The 20,519-nt window shown below is 35.2% G+C and overlaps 1 protein-coding gene across 9 annotated transcripts in view; it reads right to left on the bottom strand.

The window, feature by feature from the left end:
* DROSHA (drosha ribonuclease III) overlaps positions 1-20,519 on the bottom strand; it is a 123,746-nt gene that overhangs the window by 86,322 nt on the left and 16,905 nt on the right. For all 9 annotated transcript variants that reach the window (XR_008917777.1, XM_016431432.2, XM_016431431.2 and 6 more), the window contains 7 exons: positions 12,824-13,669; positions 7,037-7,141; positions 6,253-6,484; positions 5,586-5,727; positions 2,772-2,926; positions 1,952-2,032; positions 1,403-1,489 (listed from right to left, as the gene is read on the bottom strand). Coding sequence is in view for 8 of the 9 variants with exons in the window: in XM_016431432.2 (XP_016286918.1) it covers positions 1,403-1,489; positions 1,952-2,032; positions 2,772-2,926; positions 5,586-5,727; positions 6,253-6,484; positions 7,037-7,141; positions 12,824-13,662 (1,641 nt within the window). In the remaining variant the exon portion in view is untranslated. The remainder of the gene's footprint in view (positions 1-1,402; positions 1,490-1,951; positions 2,033-2,771; positions 2,927-5,585; positions 5,728-6,252; positions 6,485-7,036; positions 7,142-12,823; positions 13,670-20,519) is intronic.

The raw sequence follows: 20,519 nt of genomic DNA, 5'->3' as shown, positions 1-20,519 counted from the left end.
TTCTACTGGAGGAGACTACATGAAAGATGTGTACAACATAATCTTACAGGAAACACACTAGCATTAATTAAGGGGGACTAGGAAAGGCTCTTTGCAGAAAACGGGATTTTAGCTAAGATTTGAAGGAAGTTAAGGTAACCAAACTAAGATGAGGAAGGAGAACAGAATAAGCACAAGCAATTTACCAGTGAAAAAACATGGAGTAGGTAGTTGGAATGTCTTGTGTGAGGAAAAAATAAGTAGGTTCAGATAAAATAGAAACAAGAAGGAAGAAAGATAGGAAAGGGCCAGATTATAAAGGGATTTAAAAGTCAGACATCAGATTTTATATTTGATTCTGGAGGTAATAGGGAGTAACTGGAATTTACTGAGTGAGGGATGTGTGGATGTGTGTTTTAGAAAGGGGGAAATGGTGTGCATGGTCAGATCTACAGTTTAGGAAAATCACTTTGGTAACTGAGGGGGAGGAGAATGGACTGGAAAAAGAAAAGACACCTGAGGCAGGAGAAAAACCAGAAGGATAGAGCAATAGCTCAGACATAAGGGGATGAAGACTCACACCAGGTAGCAATGTCAAGAGGGAAAGAGAGGGAATTAGAAAGGCAAGTAGAAATGATATTATTACTGTGGGAGTAAAAACACCAAGGAAAAGCAACTGCTTGACTACAGGGGTTGAGGGGATATGTCTGAGGAGAGACTCTAAATGAACACTCTAATGCAAAAACCAACAATGTGGAAATGGGTTCGAATCAAGAACACATGTGATATACCCAGTGGAATCGCGTGTCAGCTATGAGAAAAGTTGGGGGGAGGGGAGGAAGAAAATGATCTTTGTCTCCAGTGAATGTTTGGAAATGCTCAAATAAAAAAAATTAATAAAAAAAAAGAAAGAAAGAAATTATATTATTTAGCCACACACTGGAAACAGGTTGGGGGCTAGGCAGGGAGATGAGGAAAAATGAAGACTTAAGGATGACACATAGGTTGTGAGCCTGAGTGAGTATATGGCAGTTATAGAGAAGTCTGGAAGAGAATAGCTGTGGTAGGGAAAAGATGTTGAGTTCAATTTTGGTCTTGTTGAGTTCAAGATGTCATAGGTAAAATTATCAGTGTCTAAACAAACTGATACCAAAACCAGAAAGGGTTTATTGAATTTAATAGCAAGGGAGCCCCAACTTGTGCAGGCATCTGGATGAATAAAAGGACAAGGATTACAGATCTTTTAATTAAACAGAAGGTAGATTAGATATAGGAACCTTTAATTGAACAGGGCTTTCTGCTAAGGGATTGGGATAAGAAATCTAGGTCTTTCTTTTAAAAATCATATAAAGTACAGAAGTGTGAGAATTCTAGAAATGGAACCTATATTATTTCATTAAATTGCCAGAATTAAAGTACTTACCAAAAAGTTTGTAGGAGGTGAAACTGTAATTCGGTAGTGGTAGAGTCTTCCAGCATTGTTGGTCATAGGACGACAGGGTTTGATGGGCTTGAAAGGGGGGAAAAAAATATATATATATATATTTTTTTTATCTAAGAATAAGAACAAGCTGCTGAGAAAAAGGGAGGAAAAATTATCTGTGTATGCTTATGTGTGTGTTTCCTTTGGAGAAAAGGAAAGAAAGTTTTAAGTGTAAGTGGCTGGTATCTTAAGACAAATTATATAACCTCTCTGAATCTCATCTTCTTTCTTCCATCACTGCAAACAACAAAATACCAAATATGTCTTGTTTTCCAAAGTATTCACCCTCAAGTGTAAAAGCCAGTTATTTTGAGGGAGAATCTATCCCATTTCCTTTGAGTTTATCGGTAACTTAACTAAAAAAAATGTCTTAAAAAGGATCATTATTTTTTAAATGTGTATTACTTTAGTGAAAATAGAAATTGTTAGCATCTGCATGCCTGCCCCACTAGCCTAACACTTTAAAGTTTAATGTTCCAAACTAATCACCTCTTCTCCTGGGTAGATGCTGTGCCGGATTCCTGTGCGCCTTGCTTTTGCACTGCATTTACAGAGAGGGCCATCATTCATCTGTCATAAAGAGAAGGGAATTTCATTTTTATTTGAAAGAAAAAAACACATACATGATGATGTCTCAGAAATGGGTTTCAGTTTTTCATGTTATCAGTGCTGAAGCCTCTGAAAAACCTGTCAGGGGACAGGAAATAAGTGGATGCTCTAAACCCCATAAAGATGCAAAGTGTCCATGTATAATCTGATAAAAGAAAATCAAATAGCAACATTAGATCTGATTATCTAGTCAAAGAAGAAAAGCTTCATCAAGAACTAAAACTGAAACTTTTACCTATTACTTCCTGGTTTTAATTAGATATAGTAATTATGAGAATATGAAAACAATCAGAAGCATTGCTCAAGAAATGAGGCTCCATATAGAAGTACTTAAGTAAGTTTTATTCATTATTGTATAACAAAATACTTACAGTGTTAACTGCTTTGAAATGAAGTCTATCCCTTCCCCACCCCGCCATCAACCTTCAGATCTTTAGGGACAATCTAGAGCTATAGCCCAGCACTTAGGCATTTGGTCAAGAATGACTCAGAAAATCATGACTGTATAATGTATAGCTGTGAAGTGAACTTTGAACTTAAAAGAGAAATAAACTCTAACTAATAACATATGACTTGAGGAAGTATAATTATGCCAGCACTACTAAGCACATCTCTCTTCTAAGGATGCTCTTCAGAAATGTACAGAAGAACATGGTCACCAAAGCCTTTAGAACACTAATTTAAAAATAAGCACACAAACCTGCCCTGGATCATTATACCAGAGTTCTTCATGAAGTCGATCAGGGTGGGCCTTTTTGCGTTTGATTTCAGCAATTACATCAAAAACATCAGAGTCTGAGCTGCTGGAACAACTGCTATCATCATCAGAATCACAGTCAGATTCACTGGAACTGTCTAATATAACATTTGGAATTAAAAAAAAAAAAAGAATTATTGGCAGGGAAGGGGAAAGAAGAGAAGTTGTTTTTTCATTTAAGAGACTTTCAGGTGACTGAAACATTTGATAGATATTATTGATCCCCCACCATATTAATTGTGTTAAGTACTGTGGTGGATAAGAAATACAATAATACCGAATTTTACTTTTTTCTAATTCATACTCTTATGGAGTCTACTAAGTAGAAACAAGATTCATACATGCATAAGCTATACATAATAAAAGTGTTAATGAACATTATAAGCAAAGCTAAGTGGTACAGCCAACTCATTTGTTATAAAAACATGGCATAGAATTAAAAAAACAAAACAAAACACTGGATCTGAGCTCAGAAATTCCCATCACAGAAGAACTCATAGACTGAAGAAAGACTAAAGAGTATTTAGAATGAAGCTTTAAAGGAGACATGATAGCTGCCTTCAAATATATGAATAGCTACAGATGGATCCTGATTAGTGTGAATAAAGTGGTTGCATTACCCTAATTAGCACTGCATATTTCCATAAGGATAGAACTAATTAACATATTTTATATAATTATAATTTTGAATAATGTTGATTTAGATATACATAACCATTTCACAAGATTCATTATTCATACTAATCAAGACCTGGTTATATTCTAAGAAAGAGGAATGAGACAAACAGTGTTGCTCTACAAGGAACAATAGACACCATTTCAGGCAAGAAGATTTTTCTTACCTATAAAAGAACATTCTAACAATTTAAGTTGTCTAACAAACCACTACATGTATTCAATCAAATAGCAGATGACCATCTCAATAGCAAGTCTATCAAGGGCAAGATTTGCACATAGTTCCTATCTTGACCCAAAAATGATCTCTAAGGGCAAAGGGAAACCGTTTTAATTCTGTTTATAATAAATTATATCAGTATACTAGATATTTGCCTGACTGCAATTTTTAAAAAAAGGAAAACTGAAAGAAAGCATTTATATCACAGGTGTACTATATCTGTTCCAAAAATTACACCAGAGTCTCTAGAAAACAAACCAGGAAACCAACCAATGTACAAACTGAGCTTCAGGCTTTAAATTCAATTCAAGTCAAAAGTATCTATTATGTATTCATATTTTAGGCCCATGAAATCTTGTTTTCTTACCCAACCAACCTACTGAAAATGAATTTTCAAAGGTTAACAATGATTTACCAATGAAATGCTAAACTGAATGGCCATTTCTGAATCCCCATCATCCTTAATTTCTTAATATTTTCTAACCATTCTGACAATCCCTTCCTCCTGGCCATCCTTTCATCTGATGGCTTCAGGGACATCACTCTTTCCTGGTTCTCTAATGCTTTGACCATTCCTTTTCAGCCTCTTTTGCTAGATCACCCATTTCTTGCCTGTGAAGGAGAAAGGATATCTCCCAGTTCTCTGTCCTGGACCTCTTTCCCTTCCTTTCTCCATTCTCTCTCTTTTGCTTAGCAATTTTTATCAACTCCCCATGCTCTCAACGTTCTCTAAGGAAATGACTTGTAAATCTATAAATCTAAGCCTTATCTTTCACTTAAATATTAGTACTGCATCACCAATTACCTGCTGGATACTGCTACCTAAATGACTTGTAGGGAGCTTATAAAATCAGTATCTCTAAAACAGAATTTTATTTTCCTGTCTCACCTTTAAACTTCTTTATTTCAAATAAGGCCACTATCATGCTACCACGTGTAAGGTTTATAACGTTAAAGCATCCTCCACTCCTTTTTTCTCCTAATACTTCAGAGTCAATTGGTCATCCAGACCTGACCATTCTAGCTCCATAAGATCTCATAAATACCCCTGTCTCCATACTCAAATGAGTATTATCCTTCTTAAGGCGTGATTACAGCAACAAGTTCCTAATTATTCTCCCTTTATCCAGACTCATTTCCTTCCAAACCAAACTCCATATAAGAGACAGATATGGCAAAACAAAGCAGATATTGCAGTATTTATTACCCCCCCCAATTCAAAAGTCTTTAGTTGTTCCCTATTGCTTCTAAGATAAAATACAAACTCCTAAGCTTGATATTTAAGGTCCTTCACAATTTGATTCCAACATAACCTTTCTTATCTTCTCCTTTTTGTACTTTTAAGTTCCAGAAAAAAATGACTACCGAACTTCACATTCCATCTCTCATCCCAATGACTTTACATAAGTTGTGGAGTACTCTTGTTCCTAACTCTACTTCTTAAAACCTTCCTTCAATAGAAAACAAAGATTCATCTCTTCCAGGGAGCCATCCCTGGCCACAGCAGCTGTTAGTGTTCTTTTCATCCTCTTAAATGATCCAATGTTTTCTGTGCTAGTTTTTGATCTCCAAAAATAGTGTGAGAAAAGAGACTATTTTCTATCTAAGTGCCTTACACATAATAGGCACTTAAAAGTTTTGTTAAGTTAGGATTGAGTTTTGCAGCATCAACCTCACAATGTTGTTATGAAGGAAGTGTGCACAATAGATTGTGATTTGTTGTCATTATAATTAATAATCATAAAAATTCTCTCAATTTTAATATTAAGAAAATTTTAAAGAATTGAAATAGTCTGTCTTAAGTTCAAATAAAGTTACTTTAAAAAAATTCAGGGACTAAGCTTTGCCAAACTAGGACTTACCTAAATCCTCATCTAGTTTGGTCTTGGGTGGCTCCCAGGGGGGTCTCACAGCTTTTGCTTTTGCTTGCCTCTTCCCTAATTCCTCTTCAAACTTTTCATACAAGTCTCGGAGCCTACTAGTTCCAACAACTGTAGAATCGCCCTTAAAAGAAAAATATACACCAAAATATTGGTATAATCAACAAATTAATCTAAATAATATGGCAGGGCAATTATTTAATATCAAAATATCACAACTTCTAAATTGTAAATTGAAAACAAAATCTCTTTTCCTTTTAACAATATTCTACATATAAATCTAGTTAGTAGAAACCATGGTCCTGCCACCCTCCCAATCCTCCCTAATTATTTTATAAATTGATTTATTCTACAAATAAAATGTTATCTTGCTCAGAGGAATTTGCCTCAGGCTACCTTTGTCGATTTCACTCACAAAAAAGGATAAAAGCAAGATGTCTCCACTTTCAAAATTATGAAATTTAGAAGCTATGAGCAGATGCAAAACATAAAAGTCTTTTACATGTTAATGCAAGTAAACCTTAAAAAGTTAATTCTGAAGTCTGTCTCTGGAAAAATAGCTTTCTTATAATCATCATAAATTCAAACTAAACAAACTCAGTAAATGTTTACTACATACAAGAAAGTTCCCACTCCACTTCAGACATACCACTTGATCCATGGGATCATTAGAATAGTAGCTTTCTGAATGAGTACAACGAATCCAGACTGGTTTAAGCAGATCCTCCTCCTCTTCTTCATTTTTGTCAGGCATTATTTCCTCTGGCTCTTTGTCTTTGATTGAGGTATAGCTCTTTTCTTTGCCAGAATTCTGGTTGTCAACCCATCGATCTCTGTCATCTTCCCATCGAGTTCTCTTCTTCTCTCTACTTGGAGACCGGCTTTATCAAGAAAGAAAAGAAAAAGAAAACTGCTATACAGTCAAAATTATCAGTAGAAGATTACTATATGCTTAATCCCAGCTTCCACTGTAAACAAATGTTCATATTCTCTCACTGATCATTTTCCCCTTAAATTATTGTTACTCTATACCCCTATATTTACATTAGAAGTTAAGCTATAATCCTCACTAGAGAGACTTTGAGAGTATTTATTAACTACCACTTATTAATATACCATTTCAATACCAGAAAGGAAGAGATTTTCATTGAGGTTGTAAATGCTTACTTTCATAATTTTCATATCAAATATAAATATAAAAAAGCTTTAAGACCAATATATTCTGATGATTAAAGATCTCCAAAATCAATAGCTGTTCCATTTCTTCAAAAACAAAAATGTATATATAGATTTTAAACTTGGACTGAATGTTGGATTATGGTTGCACTTAATGGTTTTCATGTTATCTCTCCCATTAGACTGTGAGCTAGAGTGAATACAACTAGGTCTGCCTAGTTTAATACTGGTTCCAGAGCAAACTACCTTAATCTTACCTGCTGGTTCGCTTGTACTCTTTTTTGTAGGATCTGTCTGGAGATGGGGATCTTCGGCTTTCCCGATGCCTGTGCCTGTCCCTGTCCCTGTCCCGTTCTCGCTCTCTTAAAGGGTTTAATACACAAAGCTGTTTTTGATAGAAAAGCTTAAAACCACCATCACATGTTATCAATGTACTTCCAAATAGAGACCTCCCTACAGAAATTTTTCTAATTTTGTTAACCAGGGGCATTTGCTATTTGCCATGAATTACTCAAGTAGATAAAGCAACTTTTCACATAACAAAAAAGTCAATTCTCTTTCACAATGTTTATTAGAAGTGAAAATAGGGGGCAGCTGGGTAGCTCAGTGGATTGAGAGTCAGGCCTAGAGATGGGAGGTCCTAGGTTCAAATGTGGCCTCAGACACTTCCCAGCTGTGTGACCCTGGGCAAGTCACTTGACCCCCATTGCCTAGCCCTTACCACTCTTCTGCCTTGGAGCCAATACACAGTATTGACTCCAAGACAGAAGGTAAGGGTTTAAAAAAAAAAAAAAGAAGTGAAAATAAATCGCAAAAAACCCCACCTGAAACTCTAAAACTAATTGAAGTTTGATCATGGTCAATTTTTCTTAAGATCTTCCATTTGCCATTCTTACTTAACTAGTCTGTCAAATAAAATTAAGTTACTTCCCAATGCTGCTTGGAAAAACACCCTATCAAAATATAAGTAACTTGAAATGTAATATTAATATGCAGGTTAAAATTTATTAAAATTTATCCACAATTGTAAAATGAAGTTAATTAGCACTAAATAAAATGAGAAGTGAAATTCTGCGATTTTAAAGCAAATAGACACATTTCAACTATTCCTTAAGTGAATATTTGGAATCAAATTCCCAAAATGAAATTCAGTATGACCAGAGGATCCTTAATCAGAAAATGCTATGAAAGGTAAATTACCAAATGAATCTGGTCAGTGGAATAAAGGCTGATAAAAAAATCATAGTACTTTTAATAAGGAAACTTAAAGAACCTTATAAAACAAATAAGCATTCTTCAAGAAGATGCTGTCAGCTTTTAGTTTCCAGTTAACAATTTTGTGACCAAGTGATAATGTTTCACTTTATAAAATTCAAAACTTATAAAATAGAAGAATGGTGAATGTTTTCATATTAAAAGTATTTTTTGTTTTACAAAGGTTTATTACTGAGGAAATCTTTTAAATAATTAGTACCTCTAGTTAATTCAATTTGTAGAATACTTTTAATTAGATACAATTTTTCAGTAAACACCTGTTGGAAAAAAGTACATTGATGTTATTTTTTTAAAAACCCTAATCTTCTGTCTTAGAATCAGTACTAAATACTGGTTCCAAGGCAGAAGAGTGTTAAAGGCTAAACAATTGGGATTAATTTGCCAGAGGTCACATAGTTAGGAAGTCTCTGAGGCCAAATTTTAATCCAGTGCCTCTTGTCTCCAGGCCTGCCTCTCTATCCACTGAGCCACTTAGTTGCCCCTGTTGATGTATTATAAAAAGATTTTTCTAGTTTAAAAGTGATATCCACCAAAAGAAAGAGCACAGGATATCAGGCTCTTGAATTTGATATGACTGAAATTTTGGCTCAATTCAATTCTCTTACAATATTAATTCTAAATTAAACATGATAAAAGATTGCTGCTAAAAAAAAAAACACAATTATTTCCACATAAGATATTCTAAAAAGAAGTCATTTTAAAATCATTAAAAAAAGATCTGTGCCCTATAAAACTGTGCATACCCTTTGATCTTGTAATACCATCCCAAAGAGATAAAAAAAGGGGAAAGGACCTACTAATACATGAATATTTGTAGCAGCAATTTTTGTGGTGGCAAAAAAATGGAAATTGAGGGGATGTCCATCAACTGGGAAATGGATGAATAAATTGTGGTATATGATGGTGGAACATTATTGTGCTATTAAAAACTATGAGCTATAAAAAACTATGAGCAGGATAATTTCAGGAAAAGCTGGGAAGACCTGCATGAACTACTGCAAAGCGAAATAAGAAAGGAGAACACTGTACATAAGAATAGCAATACTATATGGTGATCAATTATGAAAGACTCAGCTACTCTCAAGCAATATAATAATCCAGGGCAATTCTGAAGGATTTATGAAAAAGAATGCTATCCACTTCCAGTTGAAGTCAAATACAGATCAAAGCATACTACTTTTCACATTAATTTATAATTTTGTTTTGGGATTTTGGTTTTATGCGTATTCTCTTCCAACAAAGGCCAATATAGAAGCACTTTTTGCATGGTAATATATGTATAACCCAGATCAAATTGCTTCCCATCTCTGGAAGGGGGAGAGGGAAACAACTTGCATCTTATAATTTTTTAAAAATATATATTTATTTACATTTATTATATGTGATTGGAAAAATAAAGTATTTTTTAATAAAAAAAAGATTTGAAATAATTTTAAATTCAAATATGTATTTAGAAAGACAACAAGAAATTAGAAAGCATCCAAAGGAAATTAAATGAAACAATGAAAGTCCTTGAGAAAATGAAAAAAAGTCATACAAGGATTTGGCTTAGAGGGAAAAAAAAAGAGGAAGGATATAATCACCGTCTTCAAATATTTAAGGGGCAACCTTTGAAAAGACATGAGGACATGAAGTGCTGGGAACCAAAGGGCACAACTAAAAACAAAGGATAGAATTTACAAAGGGATAAGTTTAGATTCAAAAGAAAGAAAACTTTCTAAAAAATTAAAACTATACAAAAATAGAATGGGTCACTTTGGGAAGTTGGATATCCATTTGTTAGGAATGCTCAGAGAATTCTTGTTTGGTACAGGCTATACTGTTTGCTTTTTAAGTCCCTTAATGATTCTGCAATTCTACTGAAATTAAATGATGTACAAGATTATGTTTAGAAAAGCAAATTAAATGGTCTGGTATGTTTGGTTTAAGCAGCATAGCAATATTTGCAATACCTTTTAAAAATATGTCATGAGAAGTGTATATGATGTATTTTTAGACAGGTCATATACTTCTATACTAGCCTTTTTTTTTTTTTTTTAAAAACCCTTACCTTCCGTCTTGGAGTCAATACTGTGTATTGGCTCCAAGGCAGAAGAGTGGCAAGGGCTAGGCAATGGGGGTCAAGTGACTTGCCCAGGGTCACACAGCTAGGAAGTGGCTGAGGCCGAATTTGAACCTAGGACCTCCCGTCTCTAGGCCTGGTTCTCAATCCACTGAGCTACCCAGCTGCCCCCTCTATACTAGCCTTTTAAAAACGAAGTCCACCTTAAAAATTGTTCAGGCCTTATGGGAAAGGCTACTATTGGATCCTTAATTTTAAAAAGGCCAAAATTTAAGAAATGATGTATTATTTTGTGTTATTCTTTAGAATTCTACAAAATAAAGACAGAGAAAGGAAGGGGTCATGTGAAATTTGGGTTTAATTAATTAAACTCGATCTTATTTCTAGATCTTCAAACTTTTCTTTTGTTTTGTTTTTTAAATCTTTACTTTCCATCTTAGAATCAGTACTAAGTTCCACAGCAGAAGAGCAGTAAGGGCTAGACAACTGAGGTTAAGTGAGCTGTCTAGAGTCACACAGCTATTTAGTGTCTGAGGTCACATCTGAACCCAGGACTTCCTCTCTTTAGGCCTGGCACTCAATCCACTGAGCCACCTACCTACCCCCTAAATCTGCAAAGTTTTAGTCTGGTCAAAGCTGCTTTTTGGAAATTACCCTAGATTGGTAGCTTGGAAGCTCAGTGGATTGAGAGCAAGGCCTAGAGATGGGAGGTCCTAGGTTCAAATCTGGCCTTAGACACTTTCTAGCTAACTAGCCATTGGTAAGTCTCTTAATCTCCTTTGCTAGCCTTTACCATTCCTCTGCCCTAGAACCAATACATAGTACTGATTCTAAGATGGAAAGTAAGGGTTTAAAAAGAAAAACAAAACAAAACAGAAATTATACTAGAACTTTAGATTTAACAGAAGTATAAGGTAGGCCTCATCTAAGAGAATTAAATGAACTTTGTTTCAAGTTAGTATCTCCTATAAGGCAGTTTTTATGATGTTCTTGAGGTCACTGTATGTCCCTTTATTAAGCACTACTCATATGTATAGTAAGATATTTATAAAGGACAGAAATTATCCAGAAAGTTGTTTCATAACATTAAAGGGGGGGGGGGGGGAGTCAGCACAATTATGATAAAACAAATTTTCATTCTGCTTAAAATGTACTTACTATCCAGATATATCTAGGTTTTGAGTTGTCTAAGATAAGCACAAAACAAAAACTAAGGCTAAATTGCAATTGCTTGATGCCAATGGAGTGGCTTTTAAGAGTCCATCTAACAGTCTTACAAAGTAACAGGAAAAAATTATCCAAAGTGCTGAAATTCTCAGTTAAATGTTTTCTCCAAAGATTACAACCCGAAATCACTTAAAGATCTAAAAAAACATAATCCAAGGTCTCTCTCTTATAGAAATATACATGGCCTAGACTCATTGGTGCTTATTGAATTAAAAACAAAAACAAAAAAAAAGATGCTTATTCATTTTCATTCTCCCCAGCACATTTCAGACTGCTAAACCAAATGAAATAGTCTGTCTTAAATCACACTGAAGGCAATGTCCAATGTGGTAATACTGGAGGATACCTTCTCCCATTTTTAGGTATTTCTTTACTATTTGTAGGGTCCCACAGACTAATGAATCCAGCATACATTGTGATCCCTTCATATATCTACACATCCCACAATAAGGAAATAGAGAATCTCTCTTCTTTTCTTCACTGGTCCTGTTAATCCTCTTAGTGGGTGAGAATGGTTATCATCCTTTAATGCTAATATTTTCTATCTTAATAAAAATGAGAGGAGTAGTGAAATTCTTATGTAGAAACAAATTTTAAAAGGTGCGTAGTTTATTTAATTCTGAAGAAACAACTCTGGAAAAACCAAAAGAAGATGGGGGTATAAAGTATACTTTTCAATGTGGAAAACAGTAAAGAAAAAGTAATTTAAACAGTGAGAGGGGGAAAAAAGGGAGAATGTAAACATATTAGCATGACAATGAGACTAAATATTGACAAATACCAACATCATAAGGCGCAAGTAAGGCAATCATTTTCTACTTACTGTTTACTCCCTCTAAAATTTTTTCTTGTGTTTATAGATATTTGGACTTATGAAAAAGAAAAACAATAAGTCTGGAACATATTAGTTTGAAGAAAAAGAATTTCTTCACCATAATTAAGAAAAATCCATTGAACATCACAATAAAAAGATAATTTTTAATATTATCTGACACAGGAAAGTTGGTTTTCAATTACACCACTTATCACATTTAAAACCAATAACTATGTGAAGGAAACATAAACTCCCATTTATTCAGAATGGCTTACAGTGAGAAGTGTGCTAGTTAATTGATTAATTTTGGGTCCACTGAAAACTATCATACTACCAATTTCCAAAAAATAAAACTCTTACACACTTAACCCTAAACTTAAAATCTTGCACTATTCTGGGTTATTATAAAGTAGATCAATCATCACTTTAGAATACTATAAGAGCAACAGTTTACTGCTAGAATGAGATTTGAATGAACCAATGACTAACTCTTGTATATCACATTATTTACTTAAATAAATCAATCCCTGGAATCAGTTGATTTACCCACTAATTTTTTTTAATCTTATGTTTTTAATTTTCTGATTTAAGCTATTGATAAATGGAAACTTGCTTGTACATGGGTCTTTGACAAATTTATTGTAAAATTCCAGACATCTTGCTTACCTGCTATGCTCGTAACTGCGGTGACGAGGTGGAGTCCTCCCTCTGTCATAATCTGATCTATGGCGGCTACTTTCTTGTCTCCTCCTGTCTGGACTTCGAGTTCTGTCCCGCCGGTCTCCATGACTATCTGACCGATGTCGGTCTCCATGTCCATGACTATGTTCTCGATGCCGGTGGTCATCATAGTGCTTACTTCTTTCTGGGGACCTCCTTTCACTCGAAGGCTTTTCTACCTGATACTGAGTTGGGTGCCTAAAATGGCTACTGCTGTTATTGTTACTGCTGGTCTGAAAAGAACTAGAGTTATTCTGGTAACTACTAAAATTAGGAGGTGGGAAAGACTGTTGTGAATAGGTTGTGGGATAAACTGATGGGTAATTAACCTGTGGTGGTATGACTGGGGGTGGTGGTGGCAGGGAAGGAGGTGGCATCATATAGGGAAAAGTAGTTTGTGTAGCAGGTGTTCCAGGTACTGAAGTGTTAGTAGGAGTAGGTACAGGAGGAGGAACAGGAGGAAAACAAGGTGGTACTGGAAACGTTGGCCTCACTTGATGGTTGGGAAGAGGTGGCCTGAGGGGACACTGGGTAACAGGAGTCTGTGCTGTTGGAGGCACAGGTGGGGGATAGGGCACAAAATCTGGCCTGGGTGGCAAGTAACTTGTAGTTGGAGGACTTGTGAAAGTGGTTGGGGGGACAACTGGTTGTTCATACTGGTATTGCCCAGTAGGCTGCTGAGGATGAAGCTGTCTCAAATTCTGAGGCCTGAAGGTTTGAGTTGAAGCTCTTCCACCAGATCCTCCTCGTCCTCGAGAATTGCCTCGTCCAGAGTGGAATGACATTCTTTGACTGAAATTTTACAACAAAGAGAAAGAATAAAATAAATTTCATCACACAAAACCTTGTTTTACAATAATGCAGCTATGCAGATATAAAATGACAGGACCCCCAAATCAAGCTATTGAAATGTCCACAGCCTTCTTTTCTATTCATCTTCTAAAATCCAGTCTCAAGTCCTGTCTCACTAATAAAGCCCAACTATGTTAGGTTACAATGAGCTCTCCTCCTGATTCAGAAAAAATTCTATTTACTCTGGAATTTTAATCGCTACAAAGTGTTCTTTCCTTTCTTCTTCTTCCAGCCTCCCTGGAGGTTCATGTACTAGCCTCCCACCCTCTACTCAGACTCCTTATTTCTAGTATGTGCACAGAGACATAGGGTTACTGAGGTTTCGAGGAACTAAAGTTCAAATTCATTATTGGTGCTACTGAAAAGCAGCTGAAGTTCCTGCCCCACAGCACAGCTCACAGTGGGACGCAGTAAATTTGATTCAAGTCTCACTTCAAATAATAATTAGAAAAATCTTAATGCCATTTGAGAGTAACTTTAATTGGAGAATTGTAGAAGGGTAACCAGCCACCCCTTTATGCTTTCTCACAGCTTTGGAACGACTGACAGATTTCTTATCAGGTAGTTCCCCACCCTGCTCCCACTTTGCCTCATTCATTTCTAGGGAGCCTCAAGTGATTATGGCAATAGTCCATTGATAGAGCAAGATCTCCATAGATTTATTCAGTTATTAGAAACAGGATCTTGATCCAAGGAGTGAAAAAAACGGGCCTCCTCCAGGTAGACCAACAGAATTGATAATGGTTTTAATAGCAAAAAACTAAAACAAAAATGAATTTGTTCATTCCACAAACATTTTGGGAATATCAACTACATTGCAGGTAATGGTGTGGGAGACACTGAAGATACAAAGATAAAAGAATTTTTTTAATGATAGAGACAAAATTTACACTAGAAGTATAAGAAACTTTGAGGCAAGAAAGAGAACTAACAACTAGGGGGAAATCAGAAAGAACTTCCTGCAAGAGGTGACACCTAAATTGAGGCTTGAAAGAAGCTAAGAAATCTAACAAGCAAAGGTAAGAAGAACCAACACCAGGCACCAGACAGTTTTTGAAAAGTGGCAGACACGAGGGAAGGAATGTCTAATTCAGGGAATAGAAGGAGGAAGATTTGTCTGAAACATGGACACAAAGTAATGTGAAATGAGTCTAGAAAAAAAGGCAAGCTAGACCCAATTTAAAGGGATTTAAATGCCAAGCTTAAACATTTATATATTATGCTGTAGACAATATGAAAATCACTTAAGATTTCTGAATAGAGAAGTGATGTTGCTTTATAAAGCAGAGAGGCAGTGAAGAATAAAGCCAGTCTAAAGAAAGTTTTGCAAAATATTCAACAAATCAAAGTCATCTCAAAGGCAAACAAAGATTTAGTAGTTTTGTAAAAGATGAAATTAGACCCCACTCCTCATTATTTTATGACATTTTCAGAAATGGAAGCCATGGAAGTATTATAAGGAGATAAAATTAAGGGTTTAAATATCAAACCAAATTGCCCATATTTGCAGATGATATGGAGATGTACTTGGAAAGCCTTAAGACAAATCAGGGAAGAAACTGAGATAATAAACAGGTAAAATACAAAATAAACACACAGAACTCATCGGCATTTTTAAGTCATACAAATAACTAAGAAGATATAATAGGAGAAATTCTTTTCAAAATAACCAAAAAATGTATCAAATATCTATACACTAACACAGGCAGATTTCAAATAAATACAATTATAAAACGCTTGAGAGAAACAGTGAAGACAAATCATTGCTCATTGTTGGACTGTATCAATAAAGATAGCAATACAATTTTGCTAATCAGATTACCAAGAGAATAATTCTTAGCACTAGACAAAATAAGCATTCACCTGAAAGACTAAAAAGTCTAACAAACCCAAGAATATCTTTGAAAAATTGGAAGGCTATATAGCAAAAATTGTAGACATACATCTTTCACTATATACTATAATAAGCTCAAAATGGAAATACTATACAAATACAAAAATCACATTCAACTAACTCCAATGGTGTTTTACTGCCACCAGGACAACAAGTAACCTTAACTGTTCTATCCTTAAAGCCCTACAAAACGTGGCCTAACCTATCTTTCCAAATTCACTGGACATTATCTTCCCTCCTTTATTCTATGATCCAGTCAAAATGGTTTTCTCTCTACTCCTCATTTATGACACTCCATCTATCCCATGTCTTTGAACTGGCTGTCCTCATCCATGGAATGAACTCCTTTTCCTTATCTCTACCTCACTGTGGAAGGGGGCCTAGCAGTACCAGATCTCAAACTATACTATAAAGCAAAGCTCATCAACACAATATGGTACTGGCTAAGAGAAAGAAAGGAGGATCAATGGAATAGACTTGGGGTAAGTGACCTCAGCAAGACAGTCTATGATAAAACTCAAAGACCACAGCTTTTGGGACAAAAATCCACTATTTGATAAAAACTGCTGGAAAAAAGGGAAGACAGTATGAAAGAGATTGGGTTTTGGATCAATATCTCACACTCTACACCAAGATAAACTCAGAATGGGTGAATGACTTGAATATAAAGAAAACTATAAGTAAATTAGGTGAACACAGTACTAGTATGCTTACCATATCACTGGGAAAAGAAAGATTTTAAGACCAAGCAAGAGTTAGAAAAAATTACAAAATGTAAAATAAATAATTTTTATTACAGTAAATTAAAAAGGTTTTGTACAAACAAAACCAATGCAACCAAAATTAGAAGGGAAGCAACAAATTGGGGAAAAAATCTTCATAACAAAAACCTCTGACAGATCTAATTACTCAAATTTAAAAAGAGCTAAATCAATTGTATCTCTCTACCTCACTGTGTTCTTTTCTTCCTTCTAATTTCAGCTCAAGTACTACCTTTTCTACATGAAGTCTTTTTCAGTTCCCTCAACAGCTATTATACTTCTTTCCTCTCAAAACTATCTTATATTTAACTTAATATACATACATATATACACATATATACACATACACACATAAATTTATATTTACGCTCTGGGTATATATATACACACAGTATACATATAAAAACAAAATATATGTGTATATATGTATATACACATACACACTTTGTATATGCATACAAACTGTAATACAAGTTCCTTGCAAGCAAAGATGGTTTCATTCTTTGTACCTGTATACCCAATGTATATTACTGAGTGTGGCACATAAAGTGCTTCATAAATAAATGCTTTAAATTTTTTAAAATTGACTAATACCAGGTCATTCTAAAATTATGGCTAGGAGAATTCTTTATTGAATAAGGGGACAGGGAGAGAGGAGAGGAGAGGAGAGACAGACAGAGACTTGGTACATACAGTATTGACACTTTAACTCCCATGTATTTAATTATCATCTTGATGCTGAAGGGTTTCATATCCAGTTTTTTTATCCCTATCTTCTCTGTTTATCTCCAGTCTCACATCTCTAAGTGTCTTTAAGACATCTTTAACTCAATATATCCAAAAGTAAACTCAAAAGCTTTTCCCCCTTATAAACTTGCCTTTTGTTGTCAAAGATACCATTTGCCTACTCCCTCAGGTTCATAAATCAAATGTCATCTTGGACTCTTCACTATCTTTAATCTCCCATGTCTAGTCTTTACTTACTTTTTCAGTTTTCACAACTTTAATAGAATATCCTAACTACTCTGTGTAAATTGAAAATATTGTATATTATTAAGCTTAAAATATATATTGTTTTAAGGTAAGCCTAGAGCTTTCTCTACACACCTGGTCATCTGAATCCTATGTCAACAAAAGGAAGGAAGGAATCTACCCAACCTAGAGCACCAAAAGTAATGTGTGGAGCCAGGGAAGATTAGAGAGAAAAAAGACCCAACACTTCCACAGTGACCTTCAGACATCCACTTACAAGCTCCAAGGCTCCACCACCTCTTCCACGCAAAGACCTTGGGAGCCTTGGTCTCCACTCCTAAGCCTTCCAGAGTGTCCTGATAGGAAGCCAACATTCACCTTTGCAATATCTCTCAAATGCATCCTCTTTTCATTTCTGATATTGTCACCACCATTGTGCAGGCCCTCATCACATCATGCCCAGAAGACTGCAATAGCCTGCTGGTTGGTCTCAAATCTTTCTCACTCCAGTTTAACTTCTTTTCAGCTGTGTAAGTAAGTGGTTTTCCTAAAGCACAGATCCAATCATATCACTTTTACACTCAATAAACCACAGTGGCTCCCCATTATCTATAGGATCAAATACAAAATCCTTGACTAAGCATTCAATGTGCCTTTTCTTATTACTTACTATTTGAATCAGTATATTGTGTAATTAGAATCTGAACCCCCCAACTCTCTTTCCCAGCTTCCCATGCTCTTTATCACATTATGTGCTAATGTAGGGAGGATATGTTTTGAGAGGCAGGAAAATTTTACTCAGGTGTTTTTTGCTTTTGTTCTTTTTATTTATTCTATTTCAAGTGATTATTAATAAACTTTATAAAATAAAATACTTAGAGTTACTGGATATTAATTTTAATCTCACAATATCTTGCTGATAGAGTAAAATTAAATTTAGCACAATTATATCATATTATCACTTGTTCATTCATTTCAGTCATGTCTGAATCTCTGTGAATTCTTTTGAAGTTTTCTTGGCAAAGATACTAGAATGGTTTACTATTTTCTTTTCTAGCTCCTTTTACAGATGAAGAAATTGAGGCAAAGAGGGTTAAGTGACTTGCCCAGGATCACACAGTTACTGAGTGTCTAAGGCCAGATTTGAACTCAGGAAATGAGTCTTCCTGACTCTAGGCCTGGCACTCTTATCCACTGTGCCACCTATTTACCCTCATTACATCACACTTGACAAAAATTTTTTTAATGCCTAATCAATGCAATGTAATACAGAAGACTATTTACCATCAGGACAGTGGCTAACAAATTCAAAGTCTTTCATAAAATACCTCCTCCTTGAACTGTTCAGTCTTCTTACACATTTTGATTCAGTGACACAGTTCTCTTTTGTTATTCCATATGCAAGACACTATATCTCTTAGCTTTGGGCATTTTCAGTGACTGTCACCTATACTTCTTCATCTCTTGTCCCCTGGTTTTCCAGGCTTCTTTCAAGAAGCAATTAAAACCCTGTCTTCTACAGGAATCCTTCCCCAAACTCTAATTTATTTATTTATCCTGTAAATAACTTATTTGTACATATTTGTTTGGGTTGTTCTCTCCCCTTTAGATCATGGGCATCTTAAGGCCAGGGACTTTCTTTTTCCTTTCTTTTTATCTTCTATGCTAAGTACTGTACCTGTCACTTTTCAGAGGTTTAATAAATGTTTATTAACTAGCAATAAGCTAGGACAAGTTAAAAAGGGTTAGAATGCTTTTAGGAAGATGTAGTGATCTTTTACTAACCTTTTCACTAACTTCTTTACTGACTCTTTAAGTTTAACATGAAAAGAAAGAACCATAATTTAAATCCTGCTTTTCTTGGTGTTTCTACTTGGCCATATGGTTGCAAAATCATCAATTATGAAAAACTAAAAATCAGTATGACATATGTTATAAGGGAAAGTTAAGGAGTAAAGTGTGCAACTCTGGAGAGAGAAGTAGCATGAGACCAGCAGGAAGATTCTGGAACTTTGAAGGAAAGGTTGGACTGGTATTGAGGCTGTTAGCTCTTTCTCTTTCTCTCTCTCTCTCTCTCTCTCTCTCTCTCTCTCTCTCTCTCTCTCTCTCTCTCTCTCTCTCTCTGAAGATATCTGGAGGGAGTGTAGCTCCTTATCCTTAGTGGCTGATCCTATCTTTGTTTCTATCCTCCTTGCTGTATTTCATAGAAGCAGAAACTGGTGGTCCTGACCAAACATCTGCAGTGATTGTGCATCTAGGACCTTCCCTGGGCCTAATTAGGCTTACACAGACCCTTTGCTTAAAACCAGCTAAGGGGGATTTAATTGTAGCTTAGCCAAGAACAGGGACTGGGATTTTAGACAGTAAGGAGACGATTAGTGTAGGAAAATCACTCTGAAGAAATCTCTGTGAAGAGGCATTAGATCCTAGGGTATTAGTTAGAAAATTAGCTTTAGGTTATACCTATACCCATACCTTTCTACCCTATTCTTTTTTATTAAACCTACTCTCCCATTTCATTAAGTGATCTGTGTGTGTAGTCTCAGTCCAGGCTTTGCCTGGCTGGATTTTGTTGGTCTTTCCAAATCACAGATAATCTTCTGATACTGGCCCAACATAATTCATCCCTACACATTCCCAAACTCCCTTCCTTTTTACACATAAGACAATGGAAAGGCACATGGTAGGGGTGGCCTGCCACATATAACCAATAAGGAACACCTAAGAATAGAAGTAAAAGATGGCATTGTGCCAACAGTAAGATGGGGGGGGGGGGAAGGATGAGCTGACAGTATTACTAGAAAGAACTCCCAAATTAATGGTATCACCCATCCCTCTGAGTATTTTGAGAATCAGATGGAATGTTTTTAATGGGGGTGAGGAACAAAAAGGTTTAATCTGAAGGGGGAAAGAATAAAATGACTCTGATGTAAAAAAGGAATCAATAAAATGATTTTTCAAGATGGCTTATTAATTAAGTAGTAGAAAACTACTGTAATTGTCCAAGTGAGATATATATATCATATATATATGATAAGAAATATTAATTGATTAATTAATTAAAATTAATTAAAATATTAAAAGACTGATATTGGGAAGAGGGAAAACTCTAAGGTGAAGCTGAAGTTTCAAATCTGGGTAATAAGAATGGTGGTGCCTTTAA

The sequence above is a fragment of the Monodelphis domestica genome, chromosome 3 (assembly GCF_027887165.1).
Source record: "Monodelphis domestica isolate mMonDom1 chromosome 3, mMonDom1.pri, whole genome shotgun sequence".
Lineage (NCBI taxonomy): Eukaryota > Metazoa > Chordata > Mammalia > Didelphimorphia > Didelphidae > Monodelphis > Monodelphis domestica.
The sequence above is the reverse complement of the archived record's forward strand: the minus strand, read 5'-3'. Positions and strand labels throughout refer to the sequence as shown.